General features: G+C 39.8%; 2 protein-coding genes across 6 annotated transcripts in view; both read left to right on the top strand.

Moving 5' to 3' along the window:
* Window positions 1-5,406, top strand: part of LOC138960234 (neurogenic locus notch homolog protein 1-like) — a 75,468-nt gene extending 70,062 nt beyond the window's left edge. For 4 of the 5 annotated variants that reach the window (XM_070332030.1, XM_070332032.1, XM_070332031.1 and 1 more), the window contains one exon: window positions 1,429-5,406. In XM_070332030.1, coding sequence (XP_070188131.1) covers window positions 1,429-1,449 — 21 coding nt within the window. In that variant the 3' untranslated portion in view covers window positions 1,450-5,406. The remainder of the gene's footprint in view (window positions 1-1,428) is intronic. The other variant, XM_070332029.1, reaches the window with a different exon arrangement.
* A 6,803-nt stretch (window positions 5,407-12,209) lies between these two features.
* The window catches only part of LOC138960233 (chitinase-3-like protein 1), a 42,447-nt gene continuing 34,574 nt past the window's right edge, over window positions 12,210-20,082 (top strand). The window contains exon 1 of the mRNA XM_070332026.1: window positions 12,210-12,596. The gene's annotated coding sequence lies outside the window, so the exon portion shown is untranslated. The remainder of the gene's footprint in view (window positions 12,597-20,082) is intronic.

Below are 20,082 nucleotides of genomic sequence, written 5' to 3'. Positions count from 1 at the left end.
TTTTGCATTTAGACTAGTATGCGAAACTTTTGTCTGATTGGCACCGTTTAATGATATGAGCTATTGATTATGACATTATTTACACCAACCGAAACGCTGTTAAGATTTAACAAAGCGCTGCGCGTCTAAATTTCCCCTGTGTTCCCTGCCAACGCGCGATTTAGAGCCATTTTGAAAAAATTATTAAAAATCAACAACACAAGATAACCTTACATACTTTATGTTTTTGCAAAGTTTGGAACTTACTCTTTTAGAAAATATATGAAACATTTGAAAGTACATACCTTTTGTTGTCTTCATATCCAGGCAAAATATCCAATTTGAAGCAAAACAAAAAAACTTTCTACGTCATGGGTTCATCATACACAATGTCATGATCGACACTTGCATTGCCGGAATCATCACCCAAATGATCGTCCATTGGCACAAAATCGTCACCAGAATCTAAAATATCATCTCCACTATCATCATCACTGAGGTCAAGATCAGAACCGTACTGAATAACACGTTCTAGCACTCTTTTCAAGTTACTACGTCTCAGCAGAACGATCCGCCATCTTGGAAAAGTCAAAACACGTGGGTCGCACACCGTCAACAAAATTTTTATTAATCCCAACAATTTAAGGGAAGGAACTGTTTACAGTGAATGGTACCACTGTAGACAGATAGAAGTTCATTGCAGGGGTTGTTTCCCTTGGTCAGCAGGACCGTTTACACCGTTAAAAATTCGTGATATCCGTCGGAACTCAAGTACCGGCACGCAGCCAACGCTAAACACAGGTGTCGGAATTCCAGTTCCGACACGCAGCGAATGAGTTAATAATATGATGTGATTGTATTTGCTGTGATCTGATGACACAAACTAAAAGGAGTATAACTTCCGAGCATGCTGGTGCTAAATCTTTGACCCATGTAGAGAATATTCTGACAAGACCTAATATTCTGTGTGTGCGTGTTGTGTGTGTATGTGTGTGTGTGTGTGTGTGTGTGTGTGTGTGTGTGTGTGTGTGTGTGTGCGTGTGTGCGTGCGTGTGTGTGTGTGCGTGTGTATGTGTGTGCGTGTTGTGTGTGTGTGTGTGTGTGTGTGTGTGTGTGCGTGCGTGCGTGCGTGTGTGTGTGTGTGTGTGCGTGCGTGTGTGTGTGTGTGTGTGTGTGTGTGTGCGTGTGTGTGTGTGTGTGTGTGTGTGCGTGCGTGCGTGTGTGTGTGTGTCTGTGTATGTGTATGTGTCTGTGTATGTGTGTGTGCGTGTGCGTGCGTGCGTGTGTGTGTGTTGTGTGTGTGTGTATGTGTGTGTGTGTGTGTGTGTGTGTGCGTGCGTGCGTGCGTGCGTGTGTGTGTGTGTGTGTGCGTGCGTGCGTATGTATGTGTGTGTGTGCGTGCGTGCGTGTGTGTGTGTGTGTGTGTGTGTGTGTGGTCTTATTTTGCAGATAGGCATAAAATATGCCTGATTGGACCAACGCCCTTCTTCTTTTCGGTGGACAACGAGGGGAATTTTACAAACCTATGCAATAGTTGGACGGCCAAATTCATTGAGACGTGCCAACAAAGACAGGCTATTTTAATTGTTGAACTTGTACAACGTATGGCAGGGAAATATGTTAAACACGTGATTCTGTTTCTTGCTTATTGAGAAAGTTACCCAATTCTTACAAACTTGTGAACAAATGCTTGCTTTTTACATGTTGTAAATACTTGTTAACATACTAATGTACTATACCCACACGTTTTTCAATGAATGGATGCGTCAAAATGTCTTCAGATAGGCCTATATGTGAGCAGGTACTCTGCATTGTATCATTCCAGGCAGGCATCAAGGGTGGATCCAGGATCTTAAGGAGGGGGGGGGGGGGGGCACCCAAACGTTTTTGCACAAACTTGAAGGCGCAAAGCCGAACATGCTAGGGGGTTCCGGAAATTTTTTTTTTTCAAGGAAGCAAAATGCTGCAATCTAGGGCCACCTGAGCTCAGAAACTGTCATTTAAAATCATCTCTCTCTCTCTCTCTCTCTCTCTCTCTCTCTCTCTCTCTCTCTCTCTCTCTCTCTCTCTCTCTCTCTCTCTCTCTTCTTTTCCCCGAAGGGGGGCCCGGGCCCCCTTAGCCCCCCCTAAATCCGCCACTGGGCATAGTTGGATCAATGATATAATGCTAGAGTTAGCAAATGTTAAACGAAATACTCGTTCCATGAGAGTAATACGGAACCAATCTCCTGGCATCTGAGAGAATAACAAGAATTGGAATGAACAAGCAACTTCCATTTGCAAAAACAGGACAGATTATTGAGGTATTGGTGTTCACAGATACTAAAGATCTATATGGGATATGATGAGTGTGTTCGCTAAATGACTGTGTACGTATGTGGTAGTTAGATTTCCTTGAATAATATACGTTATTTGCGTGTTTGACCAAAATATGACATTTTACACAGATCGAGACAGTCATTGTTCTCCGAGACCGCGCCAGCGGTCGAGGTGAACAATGACTGTCGAGATCTGTGTAAAATGTCATTATATTTTGGTCAAAAACGCAAATAACATTTATGTATCGATCGAATTCCTTTCAGGTACTATGACTTTGTTGTTGTTTTGACGATTGAACGAGCACACACACACATGCAATCAAACACATAAGCTTCATATTTGGGCGTTTCAGGTTGACCGAAACTTTAAAGGAACTACACAACACACGTCATGTACTGACTTTGTTGTTGTTTTGACATTGAACAGCACACACACATGCAATGAAACACATGACGTGTGTTTTGTAGTTCCTTTAAAGTGTCGGTCAACCTGAAACGCCCAATTATAAAGTTTTGTAAGCCTCTGACGTCACATGACTCAAAGAAGGGAAATCCAATCTCCAATCGATACATTACCAGCTATTGTGTTTTCAGCGTAGCAATAGGGCCCGATATTTAGACGAGACAAGTATAATGCCGACGAGTCGAAGACGAGTCGCATTATACTTGTTCGAGTCTAAATATCGGACCCTATTGCTACGATGAAAACACAATAGCGTTTATATAGCTATTCTGACATTACATTCTGTGTTAAAATCATGTTTTTGTCAGCAACAAGTACCAGAATGGTCCATGTCGTTGATTGCAGACGACGGTTCACTTTCCGCATGAAGCCACGGAAATAAGCGAACATTGAAAAACCCACGGACATGTATTACGGAGAAAACTCGAGGTAACCGGATGTTTAGCATTACGTCAATATGCTAGGAATCATATGACGTCATGACGTATCATGCTTGCCTACGTATATTGTATGTTCGAAAGTCTGACTTCTGTTGGGAATTCGCGTGGTGAAGACTGCGGTAAATCTGTAGATGATAAGAGAACAAGGATTGTCTCAGAAGAAACGACTAAATGTTTCAGACCGGTAACTTCATTTCAACATTGCACTATACAATGGACGTTCTATGTGACAGGAGAGTTTGCTGATTTTGTGTTAAACATTGGAGAGATGATCAGATCGTCTGCTAGAATCAGAGATAGGTCGCTTCAGATTGCAGCTTCTGGAAATTTGCAAGGTTTGTTGCCTGTTAAAGAACTGGATTTTACACGTAATGTATGTCATGTACAGTAAGCAACAACAAAAACACACACAAAGCAAATGGCATCGTCTGTCGACTAGTCACAGAAACAAACCTGGCGAGGTATGCGTGTACTTTATACACGTGGAAGAAACCGGAACCATGCGTCTTTGTTATCGACAATATGCTTTTGGATATTGAGTAAAATGGCCGACTTCCGCCGCATTATGCTTTGATGATCGGAAGAGACCATCCAATCACAGCCCCCGAATTCCCCCACGTGTTCATCAGAATAGCTATATTGAGGATTGTGTGAGCTAGCGGCGATGATCCTTTTTGAGGATGAAAGTCGCTTTGGTTCATCTCAGTGTTTGCTCTTTTCTTAGCTACCAGGATTTTGGTTACCAATAAATATCGCGCTTACGTATCATTGTTTCCCAGAGCCCAATAAATAATTACACGCCAGAAATAAAGCTTCGCTTAATCAACAATATGCGAAATGCATTTGAATGACAACACTAGTTTGTTGTTGTTGATACATGCTTTACGTGACCAACAACACGTGTTGACTACGTGTCCAAAGACAAAAGATCAGTAAAGATGATACAGATTATTGAAAATACACTCGGAATAAGCCATTGGAGTTTCCTTAATTGGTTTGACTGTAAACCAGTTCTGCAAATACAATATAATAATTTATTACCAATTCAGTGCCCCATATGGCTTTTTGACCAATCAGGACGGATTCTAGGTGACCCTCTAAATGTTATAACGTTCAGGCAGGGACCCTTTTTGTTTATCAAGCTAAAAATTAACAAGACAAAGTAAAAATGTAAATCAACAATATCAGCGTGATTTATTCTAAAGAATGACACTTCAAATGCTGTCAGATAATACTCTCTTTATCTAAAAAAATAACGAAAAGCGAGTTTTGTCGGTGGGTGCTTTACGGAACAGCAAGGCACCGCCCATCATCTGAGTGTGCAGTGCAATGACCTGTGAATATTCATGATCACGTCAGGTGTGTTACTCTGATTGGCTGACCCAGGTCACGATAATTCTTTGACTGACAGGCATAATCGGGTAGGAGCGCTCAAGTTCCCATTGCGGCTGTTCTGTCTAATTCGCGGGTTCGCTTCGAAATTTCTTTTGGTCGAATTACGGTAATAAAACCATTATTTCTAATATGCTGACTGTTAGCAAATGATAACAGACATGTCTCACAAACGATATCAGCATTCGCCTAAAAGGCTCATGCTTGATATCTTTTTTCTCGACATGTCTGTTATCATTTGCTAACAGTCAGCTAATAACTCATAATAATTTATACAGGAATCGACACAGTGCCATATTTGGTTGTCATTCTGCATACTTTTACAGATAATGCATGACATGTTTGCTCATTTAAATGTGTATTTTCTAAAAATGTTATTGTGTCGATCACTACTGTTGTTGATTCATCTTACTTGTACGGACAAGCTTGCGCGCTTTTCCCTTGTACGAGCCTTTTATTATGCACATGTATGTTCATAATTATGTGTTAGTGGGTGTTTGTGTGTGTGTGTGTGTGTGTATGTGTGTGTGCTTGCTCGCGCGTATGCCAGCCTGCCTGCATGCCTGCCAGCCTGTCTCTATGTCTGTCTGTCTGTCTGCGTGCTTGTCTGTCTGAGAGTCACTATATGTTTGTCTAAGCATGAGTGTCTGTGGTATTCCGGTAGTTTTGAAACAAATCAGAGCTGTTTCGTATGTAAATCGACCTGGTGATTGAGTATAATGCTTGTTGCAACTATATGTTATATTAAATGCATTATTGTATTCATCTGATTGTGAATGTGATAAATAAAGCGTTTGCCTTGTTCTATCATTCAGTTTTGTCATTGTGTTGTTCGTGTTAATGTGTGTGTGTGTGTGTGTGTGTGTGTGTGTGTGTGTGTGTGTGTGTGTGTGTGTGTGTGTGTGTGTGTGTGTGTGTGTGTGTGTGTGTGGAAGAGAACCAAAATCCTATTCCAAATATAATACGGAAGGCTACAATTTGAAGAGGTTTTCAGGTGAGTCTAACCTTGATAATTATAACATTTAGAATCACATGCAATGGTAAACTCACAAATACCTTGAAGTATGCCAACGAATTAAATAGAGCTTAAACAATGACCACGAGTTGATTACTGGAAAATAAATTACTCGTGGGTATTTGCAGCCGCTTGGTAATTCACGAGTGTGCGGAGCGGAGCACACGAGTGAATTACCAAGCGGCTGCAAATACCCACTAGTGGTTTATTTTCCAGTAATCAACGAGTTGTCGTCATTGTTTAAGCTATTTATACAACGAACAACACGGGTCGAACATGCAGTTATGCAGACGACATTTTGTAGGCAATTTCATTTCAGCCTAATCACTCAAGAGTGTCAAATGCGCGTCATTCAAATAGTCCCTATTTTTTTACTTTATTCTTAGTCTCCGACTCGTCGGCATTATACTTGTCTCGTCTAAATATCGGACCCTATTGCTACGATTAAAACACAATAGCGTTTATATAGCTATTCTGACATTATGTTTCTAGATTATCGTATATAACTTTAAGTGGTCGTTGAGTAGTAGGTATCGCGCACGAACCGGACCCTTTTTTTTTGCGCAGCTGCGCAGCCGCGCAGCCGTATTTTGATAGAAGGTTATAGGTTAAGGTGCCTGTGTTTAAGTAGTGATAAAGAGGGATTGCGTATAAACGGTTTATTGCGTTTTATATTTTGTCATGTGATTTCATGTGCCTGTACCTGTTGCTCGGTACTAATGACCACTCCAGCTGGGGTAAGCACCAATAAAATTCAGTAATTGACCCTCCCTCTGTGTTTTCACGGGCTTGGGACCGTTTTGACAAGGTATGTCAAAGCCACATTGGGGGTTTTTGGGATTAAACAATACGAGCATTATTTACAGAAGCAAAACATGTCTTATCAAATTTATTTACAAAAACGACAAAGTTGTTTGGCATTGGAATGTTAACCATATCACAGGCGGCGGTATCACAGTCAAAAAAAGAAAGAGACCCATTAGAGGGGTATCACAGTCAAAAAAGAAAGAGACCCGTTAGACGGGTGTAGGTAGGGTTGAAACCCCATCAGAAGCGATCACACGCTTGATGTAGAAAAACGAGAGTGACTTTCTGGTTTGGGAATACGTGAACATAGACTTTCCGTCTGTCTTGAAACCAGTGTTTGTACCACCACCACTTTCTTGCGTTAGAAGCACCTGTTGGTAAGACTCTTTTGTCAGTTTGTTTTGGTTTTTGTTTAAGCCTTTTGAACTAAATTTACTCCCACTGTCTCCCTCACAAAAGTAGGTTTTAGAACACAAACCAATAAACGCATTTCCTTGGTATTCGGTTTTAAAGAGACCGGGTGTTCGTTTGTCATAGTGGACACGCGCTGTACAGGCCTGACAGAGAGTCGCGTCCCATGGGGCGTTAGCTAAACGGGTGTTTTGGAAGGCTGCCTCGTGTTGGTCACAGGCTTGTGCAGGGAACCATTGGTTATACACTTGGTAAAACTGCTCTCGTAGTTCAGGACGAACCACCTCTTCTAACGTTGAAGCGCTAAGCGCCATGTATAGAGAATCTGTATCCATTTCCAAAAGCTGGTAGTCGGTTCTGGACACAAACTTATCTAGAAAATCAAAATGAAACTCCAACATGCGTAGTTTAGCGTACTGGTAAACAAAGTAACCAATCTGAGAGGGGAGTGACCAGTTGATTTTTTTTTTAGCCATCTCTACTTCAGTGACAGAATCTGTTACTTCTGTTAGTTTTTGAAAACGACCATTGTTGATCAGTTTTGAGGCCTCATCAGACAAAACGTAATGAATATCACGATGGTTGGCCACGTTAGTTAAGGTTTTCCCGTAGGCTGAGTTACCGAGCAGTTTGAAAGTTTCAGCTAAGATAGCTTTTGATGGGTCTTGGTCTCCTGCTCGTCTTGCGTTTGAAACGCTGTCACCAAACTGACGGAAACAGGTTTTGGGTTGATACTCTACGATCAGCGTGATGTTTTTAACAATCAACCCGTGCTGCACGTACCAAAACAAGAGGGGTGTAGCTAGCAGAATTTGTTCACCGTGGTAACTCCCTACAAGTGTACGACGTGGTTGGGATAAGAGCTTGTGTTTTTCAGCGTAGTCTTTCATAAAAACCCCGATCTGTTCTCGACTGACAGACTCATTTTTGAAAATAGGCTGCATTTCACTGAAATGTTCTTTTAGATGATCAGGTACATAAATATCACACTGTACCAACCCGAACAAAGTTTTGTTTTGCACCGCATCTAAGACAGTTTGATCTGTCATGGTAGAAGGATGGCGGAAGGGTTTAAGTGTCGGAAAACGATCTTGTAGAAAAGCCTGAATGGAGGTGTTTTGTTTTTTGTCTGCGTGCCATTCACACTCCCATTTTTCGACGACAGTCACACCCACATCCTCACGTAGGTATTTGGTGATGTTGCTTGTATGCTCTCTGAGTTCAACTAGTGTTTTTCCGGTGACAGGGTTAGTCGTTTTACCAGCGGTCACAGAACAGTCATGCCCGTGGAACAAACATCCGTGAAACTGATAGCAAATTTGATTCGCGGCATCCCAACCATCAACTCTAATCTTTTTTCGACCAAGGGCCTTCTCTTTCGCGTTAAACTTATGTTGGAGATGGATCTGTTTTGATGCCATGACCCACTCCAACCATTCCCGAGCTAGCTGACCGTAGGGATCTGTTTTTTCCGCTTTAAAAGCGTTTTCTTTTCTACGAATGACAGGGTGCTCTGTGGGCATGTCTTGCATGAGTGCAGCTAAATACAGCGCATTTGCATCAAATCCCTGAACAGACTGTACCGGTTTGTCCTGATTACCACGAATGTATGTTTTGTCTTTTTCGTGGTATCTGTGAAAAACAATAGACGGACCCCCGACAATGTTCTTTCGCAAAAGTGCGTGAACGTCTTTTTGTTTTTCGTTAAAAAGTGAAAAGTAGGTATCTGAAGACAACGTGTCAAACAGATACTTCAGTGTCACACCGGGGACAGAAATACCGTCTTTCAGCAAATCAACTCGCAGACTAGCGTACATACTAATCTGATGCTGCAAAGCAACCAGAAACGGCCCTGTGTCTAGGTTGTTGTACCACACCAAAAAATCCTTCAAAGTCATCATTTTGTTTTCAGTCCATACACGCTGACAAAAAGCGTACTCTGTATCAGAAATATTTGAGTTTTTGAGCTTACTAAAAAAAGCTGCATGGGGTGGGAGTTCTCTTTCGTCTAGTGTACTTAGACTAGTGACGTATTCATAGCAGAAAAAACCCTTTTCCTCTTCGACACCGAACGCCTTGAGGTACTTGGAATAACTAAAACCTGGTGCAAGAAAATTGTTGATGTCGAGAAACCGAAGTTTGCCTGTACAAAGACACATATACTGATTGTTTCGTTTAACAACAAACTTGAAAGGAGGTCTTTTAGGGGCCTTCTTTTTTCCCTCTGTTTTGACTTCTTTGTCTTCTTCTTCTTCATCTTCTTCTTCTTCTTCTTCCTCTTCCTCTTCTTCTTCTTCACCCACGGTATCAAAACCATCTGGTTCAAAAACAGGGTCTGTTTGACTTTCGTCTTTTGGAAGATCGTTATGGGCTGTTTTGTCTTTGACAAACTTTTCAATGAGAAAAGGTTTGATCACATTCAGATCGTAGCGAGAAGAATTGAAACCTACGACAGGCAGTTCTTGTAAATACTCATATAATTTCTGTCTGAGTCTTTCTACGGGGATGTTGAGGCTATCTGTCTCTTGTTGTTGTGTCTCTTCGATCTCAGTCAACTGATCAAACACATCTTTAAATTCTTCACAAAGAAGAGCGCAGGAGGCCTCGGAGATACGTTCTAGGTAGTTAACCATGTTATCCACTAGTTCTTGAGGGTTACCTTTACTCACAAAACAGGTTGGTTCTGTGAAATGGGGAACATTCCAATGCCAAACAACTTTGTCGTTTTTGTAAATAAATTTGATAAGACATGTTTTGCTTCTGTAAATAATGCTCGTATTGTTTAATCCCAAAAACCCCCAATGTGGCTTTGACATACCTTGTCAAAACGGTCCCAAGCCCGTGAAAACACAGAGGGAGGGTCAATTACTGAATTTTATTGGTGCTTACCCCAGCTGGAGTGGTCATTAGTACCGAGCAACAGGTACAGGCACATGAAATCACATGACAAAATATAAAACGCAATAAACCGTTTATACGCAATCCCTCTTTATCACTACTTAAACACAGGCACCTTAACCTATAACCTTCTATCAAAATACGGCTGCGCGGCTGCGCAGCTGTGCAAAAAAAAAGGGTCCGGTTCGTGCGCGATACCTACTACTTCGTTGTCTATGAATTGTTTTTAATGTTATTTCTTACGAGAAAACTTTTGATATGTTAAATGTTAATGTCTAATGTAAAGCGCCATGAGACTGCCATTTGGCGGTGAACAGCGCTATAAAAGAATGTCTATTATCCTACATACGTGAGAGAGACACCCGTGAGATAATAATCGTTCAAATCACACGTGTGTATATCATGTAAATGAGGTCATGTCAAGCAAGTCTGGCAGGGACCTGTTTTTCCACTGCTTATGATGCCAAAGTCACCGAGACAAACGTCATTATAGAAACACAAATTGCGCTCTCTAATTACCCTCGATGAATCTTTAGAACTAACACGTCACGCCACACTTTCAGAGTGACGTTTCTTTGCTTTGACGTAATAGATTGCACGAGGCTTTAGAAGAGATCGAGGTTCTAAAACAAGCGTCTTCAATTTAGCTGCCTCGAATGCAGGACATTTTCAGTAAAATACACGCAGTTCAATATTTAAAAAAACAACTCATGTAAATCTGGTACGACACAGCAAGCCATGTAGTATTCTCTATTTATTATTATTATTATTAGTGTTAGGAATTTGAATAACTAAACATTCAAATACGGATGTGAAGGTATTTGTAGTGTAAAGTGACATTTTTAACTGTGTTGCTCTTGGCACCACTTGTGAGGCAGTCCTTTTGGCCGTAAATTTTCCTGTCTTCAACTTCCTGGTTGTAACGTGAGCGTTATACATTCGCTTTAGAAATAGACCCGTGTGAACTTAATTCAGGAAAATGTAAACAGAGCAAAACATTATTGCACCTATTTTCGTACCCCAAGTAAAACATTCATCCCGTGCCATTTCATTCAAACTTTATATGCCATTAATTGCCTTTCACCTGACAATCTGACACATTTTTCGGATCAAAGATTTCTGTTATAGGTATTACGTGACTACCGCCGAAGTAAGGGTACCCCCAAAAACGACCTAACAAAAACGTCAAGTACCAATTAAAAAATCGAAACAAATTCAGAATAGGCGTAACTTGGCAACCTTTACATACAATGAAAAAGCCAAATCAAGTATCTCTCCAGAACAGGTTGTTTTGTTTTTCTATCTTGTGTATCTCTTGTGTAATGTCATTTCTACTGATGCAGGTGTGGAGCGTATGAGCAGCAGAAAACGAAAGGTTTGTGTGTGTCCATTTTGAGGGGTACCATGACAAAAAGCGCTGTATTTCAGTTATGTCTAAATGGATTGCTTCGAAACTTTCAGGATCGCAAGTCTACACATAAGACTTACCATGGAAAAAAATTTGGATCACTTCAGGTTTGTAATCAGATGTTATGCACTCGTTTGGAACATGTTTTTAAACCCCTCACAGGTTTGTGAATTTACATCCACAAAATTCATGACTTTGCACGCATACAGACAAATGGTTGTTAGAAGAACTGCTAAAGTGTCATTATAGTATGACCACCGACGGACATTTGCTAGTCATGTAAACACATGAGAAAAAATGGAACGTTCAGGCTGTTTGCCATTGAGGGCGGTTAACCATGAGTGCCTATCAAAACATGCTGCGGTCATATATGACTAGACATCGCTATCGCACTGCAATCCTCCAAAATAATTGATAGTGTTTACAGGACTAGCAAACGTAAACTAGTGATTGTACTTAAATTAAACTGTGGCAGTATTTGTAACACTCATTTGTCTGTATGCATGCACAGTCATGACTTTTGTGGATGTAATCCTTCAAACCTATGACACGTTTTAAAACATTTTCCGGAAGATTGCACATCATCTCAACAAATATATGTAACGATGCGAAATTTTACCGGACGTACGTCTCCTACTATGTCGACTTGGGATTCGGAAAGATTCAAAGCAATCCATTTAGGCTTTGCTGAAATACAGCGCTTTTTGTCATGGTACCCCTCAAAATGGACACAAAAACCTCTCGTTTTCTACTGCTCATGCGCTCCACACCTGCATCAGTAGAAATGACATTATAGAAGAGATGCGCAAAATAGCAAAACAAAACAACCTGTTCTGGAAAGATACCTGATGTGGCTTTTTCATCGTATGTAAAGGTTGCCAAGTTAAGCCTATTCTGAATTTGTGTCGATTTTTTAATCGGTACTTGACGTTTTTGTCAGGTCGATTGTGAAGGTACCCTTACTTCGGCGGCGGTCACGTGATACCCATTTCAGAAATCTTTGATCCGAAAAGTGTACCAGATTGCCAAGTAAAAGTCTTTTAATGGCATATAAAGTTTGAATGAAATGGCACGGGAATGATAGTTTTAGTTGGGTTACGAAAATGGGTGCAATAATATTTTTGCTCAGTTTAGTTTTTCGCTTTCAGCATCATTTTCCCCAATCTCTTTTCAAGATCGTAGAAGCTTTTGAAGTGAAGAGTGAACTTTGTTGGCTTAAGTGTTTACGAAGGGAGGATGTCTCTTAGGAGCATCGTTTTCGGTCACGATTCAATCCGTGTTTGAAGAGACATGTATTCATCATTTAGTAATAAATAGAAACACGCAAGAATTACGTGTTACCACATCGCCTCCAAGCATTGTCAACTTAATTCAGTGTGAAACTTAGCAAATGGCTGCTCAGTAGACAAGCATAGAGACAGCATCTTTCACCTCCGGTCCTCTTGTTGACGAATTTCACACGACGGTATGTTTGCTGACAAATGTTTGTTTTCTTTCTTAACTTAACTTAGAAATGAGACGTGGTAGGGGATACACATAATGGCTTTTGAAATAAAAAACAAGTCGCGTAAGGCGGAAATACAATATTTAGTCAAGTAGCTGTCGAACTAGTCACAGAATGAAACTGAACGCAATGCAATTTTTCAGCAAGACCGTATACTCATAGCATCGTCAGTCCACCGTTCAGGCAGTGAAATTGACAAGAAGAGCGGTTTAGTAGTTGCGCTGAGAAGGATAGCACGCTTTTCTATACCTCTCTTCGTTTTAACTTTCTGAGCGTGTTTTTAATCCAAACATATCATATCTATATGTTTTTGGAATCAGGAACCGACAAGGAATAAGATGAAAGTGTTTTTAAATTGATTTGGACAATTTAATTTTGATAATAATTTTTATATTTTTAATTTTCAGAGCTTGTTTTTAATTCAAATATAACATATTTATATGTTTTTGGAATCAGAAAATAATGGAGAATAAGATAAACGTAAATTTGGATCGTTTTATAATTTTTTATTTTTTTTTACAATTTTCAGATTTTTAATGACCAAAGTCATTAATTAATTTTTAAGCCATCACGCTGAAATGCAATACCGAAGTCCGGGCTTTGTCGAAGACTACTTGACCAAAATTTCAACCAATTTGGTTGAAAAATGAGAGCGTGACAGTGCCGCCTCAACTTTCACGAAAAGCCGGATATGACGTCATCAAAGACATTTATCGAAAAAAGGAGAAAAACGTTCGGGGATATCAATCCCAGGAACTCTCATGTAAAATTACATAAAGATCGGCCCAGTAGTTTGGTCTGAATCGCTCTACACGCACGCACGCACGCACACACACACACACACACACACACACACACACATACACCACGACCCTCGTTTCGATTCCCGGGGATCCCCCTCGATGTTAAAATATTTAGTCAAAACTTGACTAAATATAAAAATGATAGCTCATTCATTCAAAAATGTTTTAAAGCATTCGTGTTTTTTCCTTGTTTGAAGCATTTAGTTTACATTTTGAAAACCAAAATAAATTGTATGCGTTTTAATTTGTAGGAGGACGTATGGGGTGACATGTTTTGCATTCAGTACCTATCGTTGATAATAGCGATTTCATCTTTGCAGAACATCTTCTCCTTTCCCGCAGTCATATTTTAATATAAAGTGATGAAGATACTTCAATTTACTCAATTTAAACAACAATTTTTACCGTGTAACCCACCACCCATAATCTGTTAAAATCAGGTCTTAACAAGTCGCGTAAGGCGAAATTACTAAAATAATAATAATAATAATGGTGATTTCTATAGCGCTTTCGAACACACAAAGCGCTTTACAAAAGCAATAACAACATCATTACCAGAATGACGCCATTGACGGAATAGAACACAATCATAAGCACTTTACAACAAAAACCAAAAACAAAACATAAATGTTACAAAAATCCAGAGGCTCTTACAGGAACGAACTCCCAGTATACACAACAATTATAATGTGCACTGACACACACACACACACACACACACACACACACACACACACACACCCACCCACACATGTCCACACACACACATACACACACACACACACACACACACAGTAAACATTGTTCATCCGAAAGTGCACATTCACAGGGTCGCGACAACTACATCATCATAGAATGCTTCTCTGAAGAGGTGAGTCTTGAGATTTGCTTTGAAAGAAGGCAGAGATGGACTGAGACGTAGAGACAAAGGGAGTTTGTTCCAGATATGATCAGCTGCGACTGAAAGACAGCGGCCACCATGATCGTCCCTCTGATACTTAGGAGCTTTGACAAATTTATTTTGGGAGGCAGAGCGGACAACCCTGTCAGGATTGTTTTTCTGCACGAGATCGGACAGGTACTGTGGAGCCGTGCCCGCGGCAATTTGATAGAATATGCAGCAGATCTTGTATTTAATTCTTTGTTCGACTGGAAGCCAATGTAGCTGTTTGAGTAGAGGCGTGACGCTTTGTTTCATAGGTGTTCGAAACACGAGTCTAGCGGCAGCGTTCTGGACTAGTTGCAGGGGCTTGGTGACAGATTTGGGACATTCAGCAAGCAGTGAATTACAGTAGTCTAATCTAGAGAGTATGCCGGAACAGACTAGTCTTTTGGTTGCGTCTTCGGTAAGGTACTGTCGAATGGAACCTATACGCCGGATCTCCATTCGCGCTGCTTTACATGTTTGGACTACATGCTGTTTCATGCTAAGATCTTTGTCAAAAAAGACTCCGAGATCACGGGATGTGTCCGAGAACTTGATGTCAATATTGTTCAAAGAGATGGCCTGTGGGAGTTCTGAAATAGACTTAGTCAAGCTGTCGAACTCACGGAATGAAACTGAACGCACTGTAGTTTTTTTTAACCAAGACAGTACAGCTTCGTCAATCCCGGCGAGAAGGAAATCGCTCACCTTCCACGTGCAAAACGCAGTGAAATTAACACGCCAGAATAGCGCGGTAGCGTATTGTGCTAAGCAGGAAAGCGCGCTTTTCTGTATTCTTGTTAACTTTCGGAGCTTGTTTTGAATACAACCTATCATATCTATATGTTTTTGGAATCGGGAAATGATAAAGAATAAGATGAAATCATTTTTGGATCGATTTCTTAAATGTTTATCGTAAGACTAATTAATCTATTTTCGTTAATTGTGATCACATTTTAAGAGTAAACATAACATATGTAATATTTTTAGATTCAGAATATTATGAAGAATACGATGCAATCAATTTTAAATCTGTTTGCGAAAAATCGATTTTAATGACAACTTTAATGAGCAAACTCATAAAATAATTTTTAAGCCTCCAAGCTGAAAATTTAATGAAATACCAAAGTCCGGGCTTCGTCGAAGATTACTTGACCAAAATGTCAACCAATTTGGTTGAAAAATGAGAGCGTGACAGTGCCGCCTCAACTTTCACGAAAACCCGGATATGACGTCATCAAAGCTATTTATCAAAAAAATGAAAACAATGGCTGGCGATACCAGAGTCAGGATCTCTCATGTCAAGTTTCATGAAGATCGGTCCAGTAGTTTTCTCTGAATCGCTCTACACACACACACACACACACACACACACACACACATACACATACACATACACATACACCACGACCCTCGTCTCGATTCCCCCCTCTACGTTAAAACATTTAGTCAAAACTTGACTAAATAAACATTTAGTCAAAACTTGACTAAATGTAACAAGTCGCGTAAGGCGAAAATACAACATTTAGTCAAGCTCAGTCGAACTCACAGAATGAAACTGAACGCATTGCATTTTTTCCGCAAGACCGTACACTCGTAGCATCGTCTGTCCACCGCTCGTGACAAAGTCAGTGAAATTAACAATCAAGAAAAGCGCGGAATCGTTTGCGCTAAGAGGATATCACGTTTTTCTATATCTCTATTCTTTGTAACTTTCTGAACGTGTTTTGAATTCAAACATATCATATCTATATGTTTTCGGAATCAGGAACGGACAAGGAATAAGATGAAATTGTTTTTAAATCAATTTCGAAAATTTAATTTTAATCAGAATGTTTATATTTTTAATTTTTAGAGCTTGTTTTTAATCCAAATATAACATATTTATATGTTTTTGGAATCAGAAAATGATGAAGAATAAGATAAACGTAATTTTGGATCGTTTTGTAAAATAATAATTTTAATTACAATTTTCAGATTTTTAATAACCAAAGTCATTAATTAATGTGTAAGCCTCCAAGCTGAAATGCAATACTAAAGTCCGGCCTTCGTCTAAGATTGCTTGGCCAAAATGTCAATCAATTTTATTGAAAAATGAGGGTGTAACAGTGCCGCCTCAACTTTTACCAAATGCCGGATATAACGTCATCAAAAACATTTATCAAAAAAATGAAAAATAAAGTCTGGGGATGTCCTACCCAGGAACTCTCATGTAACATTTCATAAAGATCGGGCCAGTAGTTTACTCTGAATCGCTCTACACACACACACACACACACACAAAACACACACACACACACACACACACACACAAAACACACACACACACACACACACACACACACACACACACACACACATACACCATGACCCTCGTCTCGATTCCCCCCTCTATGTTAAAACATTTAGTCAAAACTTGACTAAATGTAAAAAGGAGGGAGTCTTACATAATGGGGGTAAATTTACAGAGGTTGTGAAAGGAAAGTCTGAGCAAACAGAGTATTAACAAGTCGCGTAAGGCGAAATAACAACATTTAGTCAAGCTGTCGAACTCACAGAATGAAACTGAACGCACTGCATTTTTTCACAATGACCGTAGTCCGCCGCTTGTGCAAAACAGAGTGAAACTGACGAGCCTGTTTAGTGCGGTAGTGGTTTCGCTGTGCTGCATAGCACGCTTTTCTGTGCCTCTCTTCGTTTTAACTTTCTGTCACGTTTCAATATATCACATAAGGTGATTATGAAACGGTTAGTTACTTCTAACTAACTAACCACACCACGATCCACTCTCGCAGTCATACAATTAAATAGAAACAACAAAAGTATAAGTTTCAGACGCCTGTTTATGTAATAACTCGCCACCTCCCTCGAGACTTCACTCCAAAATGTTCTTTTACGTTCAAAACGTAAAAACAGTGGTCACTGACAAAATGCCAGTTAGAAAATAGAAAAGTATAGTAACACGCTGAACCCGTGTATAGCTAGCTAGGAAAATATATATCTGATCTGCCTAAAAGCGCTAATTTATGCAGGTGTCACACACCCCACGTTGTCACCACTGGAGTATAATCATGAATATCACAGATGACTAGGTGGTAATAAGGGTGCATAAGACATGGTGCAACTTAGCATTTCTTCTGACACTGAGTGTGTTAGTTCATAGTCTCCACAACTGCTCCGTCAAAAGAAGTGCTGGTTGGTGTGACGACGAAGCAGGGAACAGTGGAGACATCGGGCGCCACACCCAGTCGCTGGTTAGCTGGTTAGCCGGTTAGCTGGTTAGCCGGTTAGCTGGTTTCATCACTCCGCAGACGATCTTGTTATAGCGTCCCGCAGATCACAGCATCCCGCAGATAGGCAGCAGAAACGTTCCGTTGTAGAAGAACGTAGAAAAAGAACGTAGAAAAAGAAGGCTGCAACAAAAAGCCTCTGTGCACTAAACATGTCAAGCTACCCAACAACCTCCACCTTTAAACATGTCATCTTTACATATCTCATCGAGCACGTGGGCCTGCACAAACGAACTTTTACAACAACAAATCAGCCATTTCCTTCCTTCTCTCCATATCTGCAAAAACCATATACAGATTAATATTTTAGCGTCACAAAGAGCAAATTATGCGCTAACCTGGAAAGAACAACAAAGAGCATTTCATTCCACAAACACAGACTCGTCAACAGCGTTAAACAATGATTTATTACCTCAAAAGCCTATGTAAGTAGCACTCTTATTGAAGCGAAAACCGCTTCCTCCTTTGAATGGCATCTGTTCGTCAACAGCGATACCCCATTCACCCTCTCGCCGAATCCTTTAAGCGGTGAAAAACCTTCGCCGCACAGCGAAGAGAAATTGACGAAGAGAGAAGGTGGTCTCAACTGAAGTTTCCTGGAGCCCCTCCTGTACATGCAGAGCGGCGCGTTGAAATCAATGCAGAAATCAAAGCGATGAAATCCATCAAAGCTCGCAGGAAATATAAGACACGACCGTCCTCCCCAGCGCTGAGTATTCGAGTGTCCACTTGAAATGTCTCACAGACAGACAACCTTGACAAAATCACGTGACTCACCTTGTCACTACCCCAGTTCAGTTATCGACAATTTTGCCCAGCAAGCAGAATCACGCACGCGGAACCCCTGAATCAACGAAATTCCCGTGCTCGGCTATGCATGGTTAGCAAAAACCCACACACAAGTTTCAAGTTTCAAGTTTTATTTATTCCAATAAAACCCCGTGAGGGTACATGGAAAATTAAAAAACACAATAAAAACACATTTCATTCAACACCAAATAAAAGGAACTAAAACAAAAAGAAATCAGACTATGTACAGAAAAGGGAGTTGAGGGGTGAGGGAGAGCAAAAACAATACAAGAAACAATTCAACAATAATAATAATAAATAATAATAATAATAATAATAATAATAATAATAATAATAATAATAATAATGATAATAATAATACAAAAAATAATAAAACATTACAAGTGCAAAGTGATTACATACATTTCTTTACTATGGGAAATGGGGGGAAGGGAGAGGGGGGGGGTGATGGGTGGGTTAACATAAGGACAAAAATACTATTACAAACAACACAAAACAGATAACGGAATATAAAGCTAAAAGAGAATTAAATTTTACTCGCTTCTCAAACAGTCCATGACAAGTGTCATGAACTTTGCGAGTTTTAGCAATAAACTCTTTTTTGTAGTGGAAAAAAGCTCTCTGAATTTAACTGAATTGGGGCGGGCATAATAATAGCACCGTAACAACTGTTTTCTATAATTGGTAAAGAAAGGACATACAAAAATATAATGGAACTCGTCCCCAAGGTCACCTGATGAACATTTGTGACAGATTCTGTCTTGTCTGGGAATACCAAGAGTCCTACCTTTTTGTATAGGCAATTTATGATTCAGTGTTCTAAATTTTAAAACAGCGTTTGCTAAATTAACCGGCAGGATGGACAAGTACTTTTCAAACTCAAAATTCTCTTTATACATTCTATAATTATAATAAAACTCATTGTTATTTATTTCTGAATGCCAGGTTTGGACAAATTGGTCTTGTAGCCTATTTTTCATCAGTGCTTTGAAAGTATTAAAATAACCACCATCCGTTACATTATTGATAGTTTGATTGTGCCAAAAATCACTAAAGCCTAACTCATTTAGAACACCATGGACAGAAAGCAAAACTTTTGACTTGTATACACCAGATTCATACATTTTAAACAAAAAACGATATGTCACACAAGAAAGTTTGTCAGAACCATTAGAAAATGCAAGTTTGTACCAAAAATTCAACATACGACATTTCGCTTGAATACTTACAGGGAACTGACCTAATTCACCCAAAACCATGTTTGTTGGTGTTGATTTGCCAACTTTCAAAATCATCTTAAAAAATCGTATCTGTAATTTGTTAGCTAAATCAGACATGTAAGGGCACCATACTTCAGAACCGTAAAGTAAAATAGGGACCACAGTTTTTTCAAAGAGGTCAATTTGAACATCAAGAGGCAAAAACAGTTTTCTAGTTTTACGTAATAAAGCAAACATGGCCTTGGAGGCACGGTCATACAAATTCTTCTGTGCAACAGTAAATTTACCATTGTAGCTAAATTTAATACCCAGATATTGAAAATCATACACAATATCAAGTTTCCGACCATTGAATGTAAATGTCGGGACTGTTCTTACTTTCCCTCTTGAGAAAATCAT

Source organism: Littorina saxatilis, linkage group LG2, assembly GCF_037325665.1.
Source record: "Littorina saxatilis isolate snail1 linkage group LG2, US_GU_Lsax_2.0, whole genome shotgun sequence".
NCBI classification, from domain to species: Eukaryota; Metazoa; Mollusca; class Gastropoda; order Littorinimorpha; family Littorinidae; genus Littorina; species Littorina saxatilis.
The sequence above is the reverse complement of the archived record's forward strand: the minus strand, read 5'-3'. Positions and strand labels throughout refer to the sequence as shown.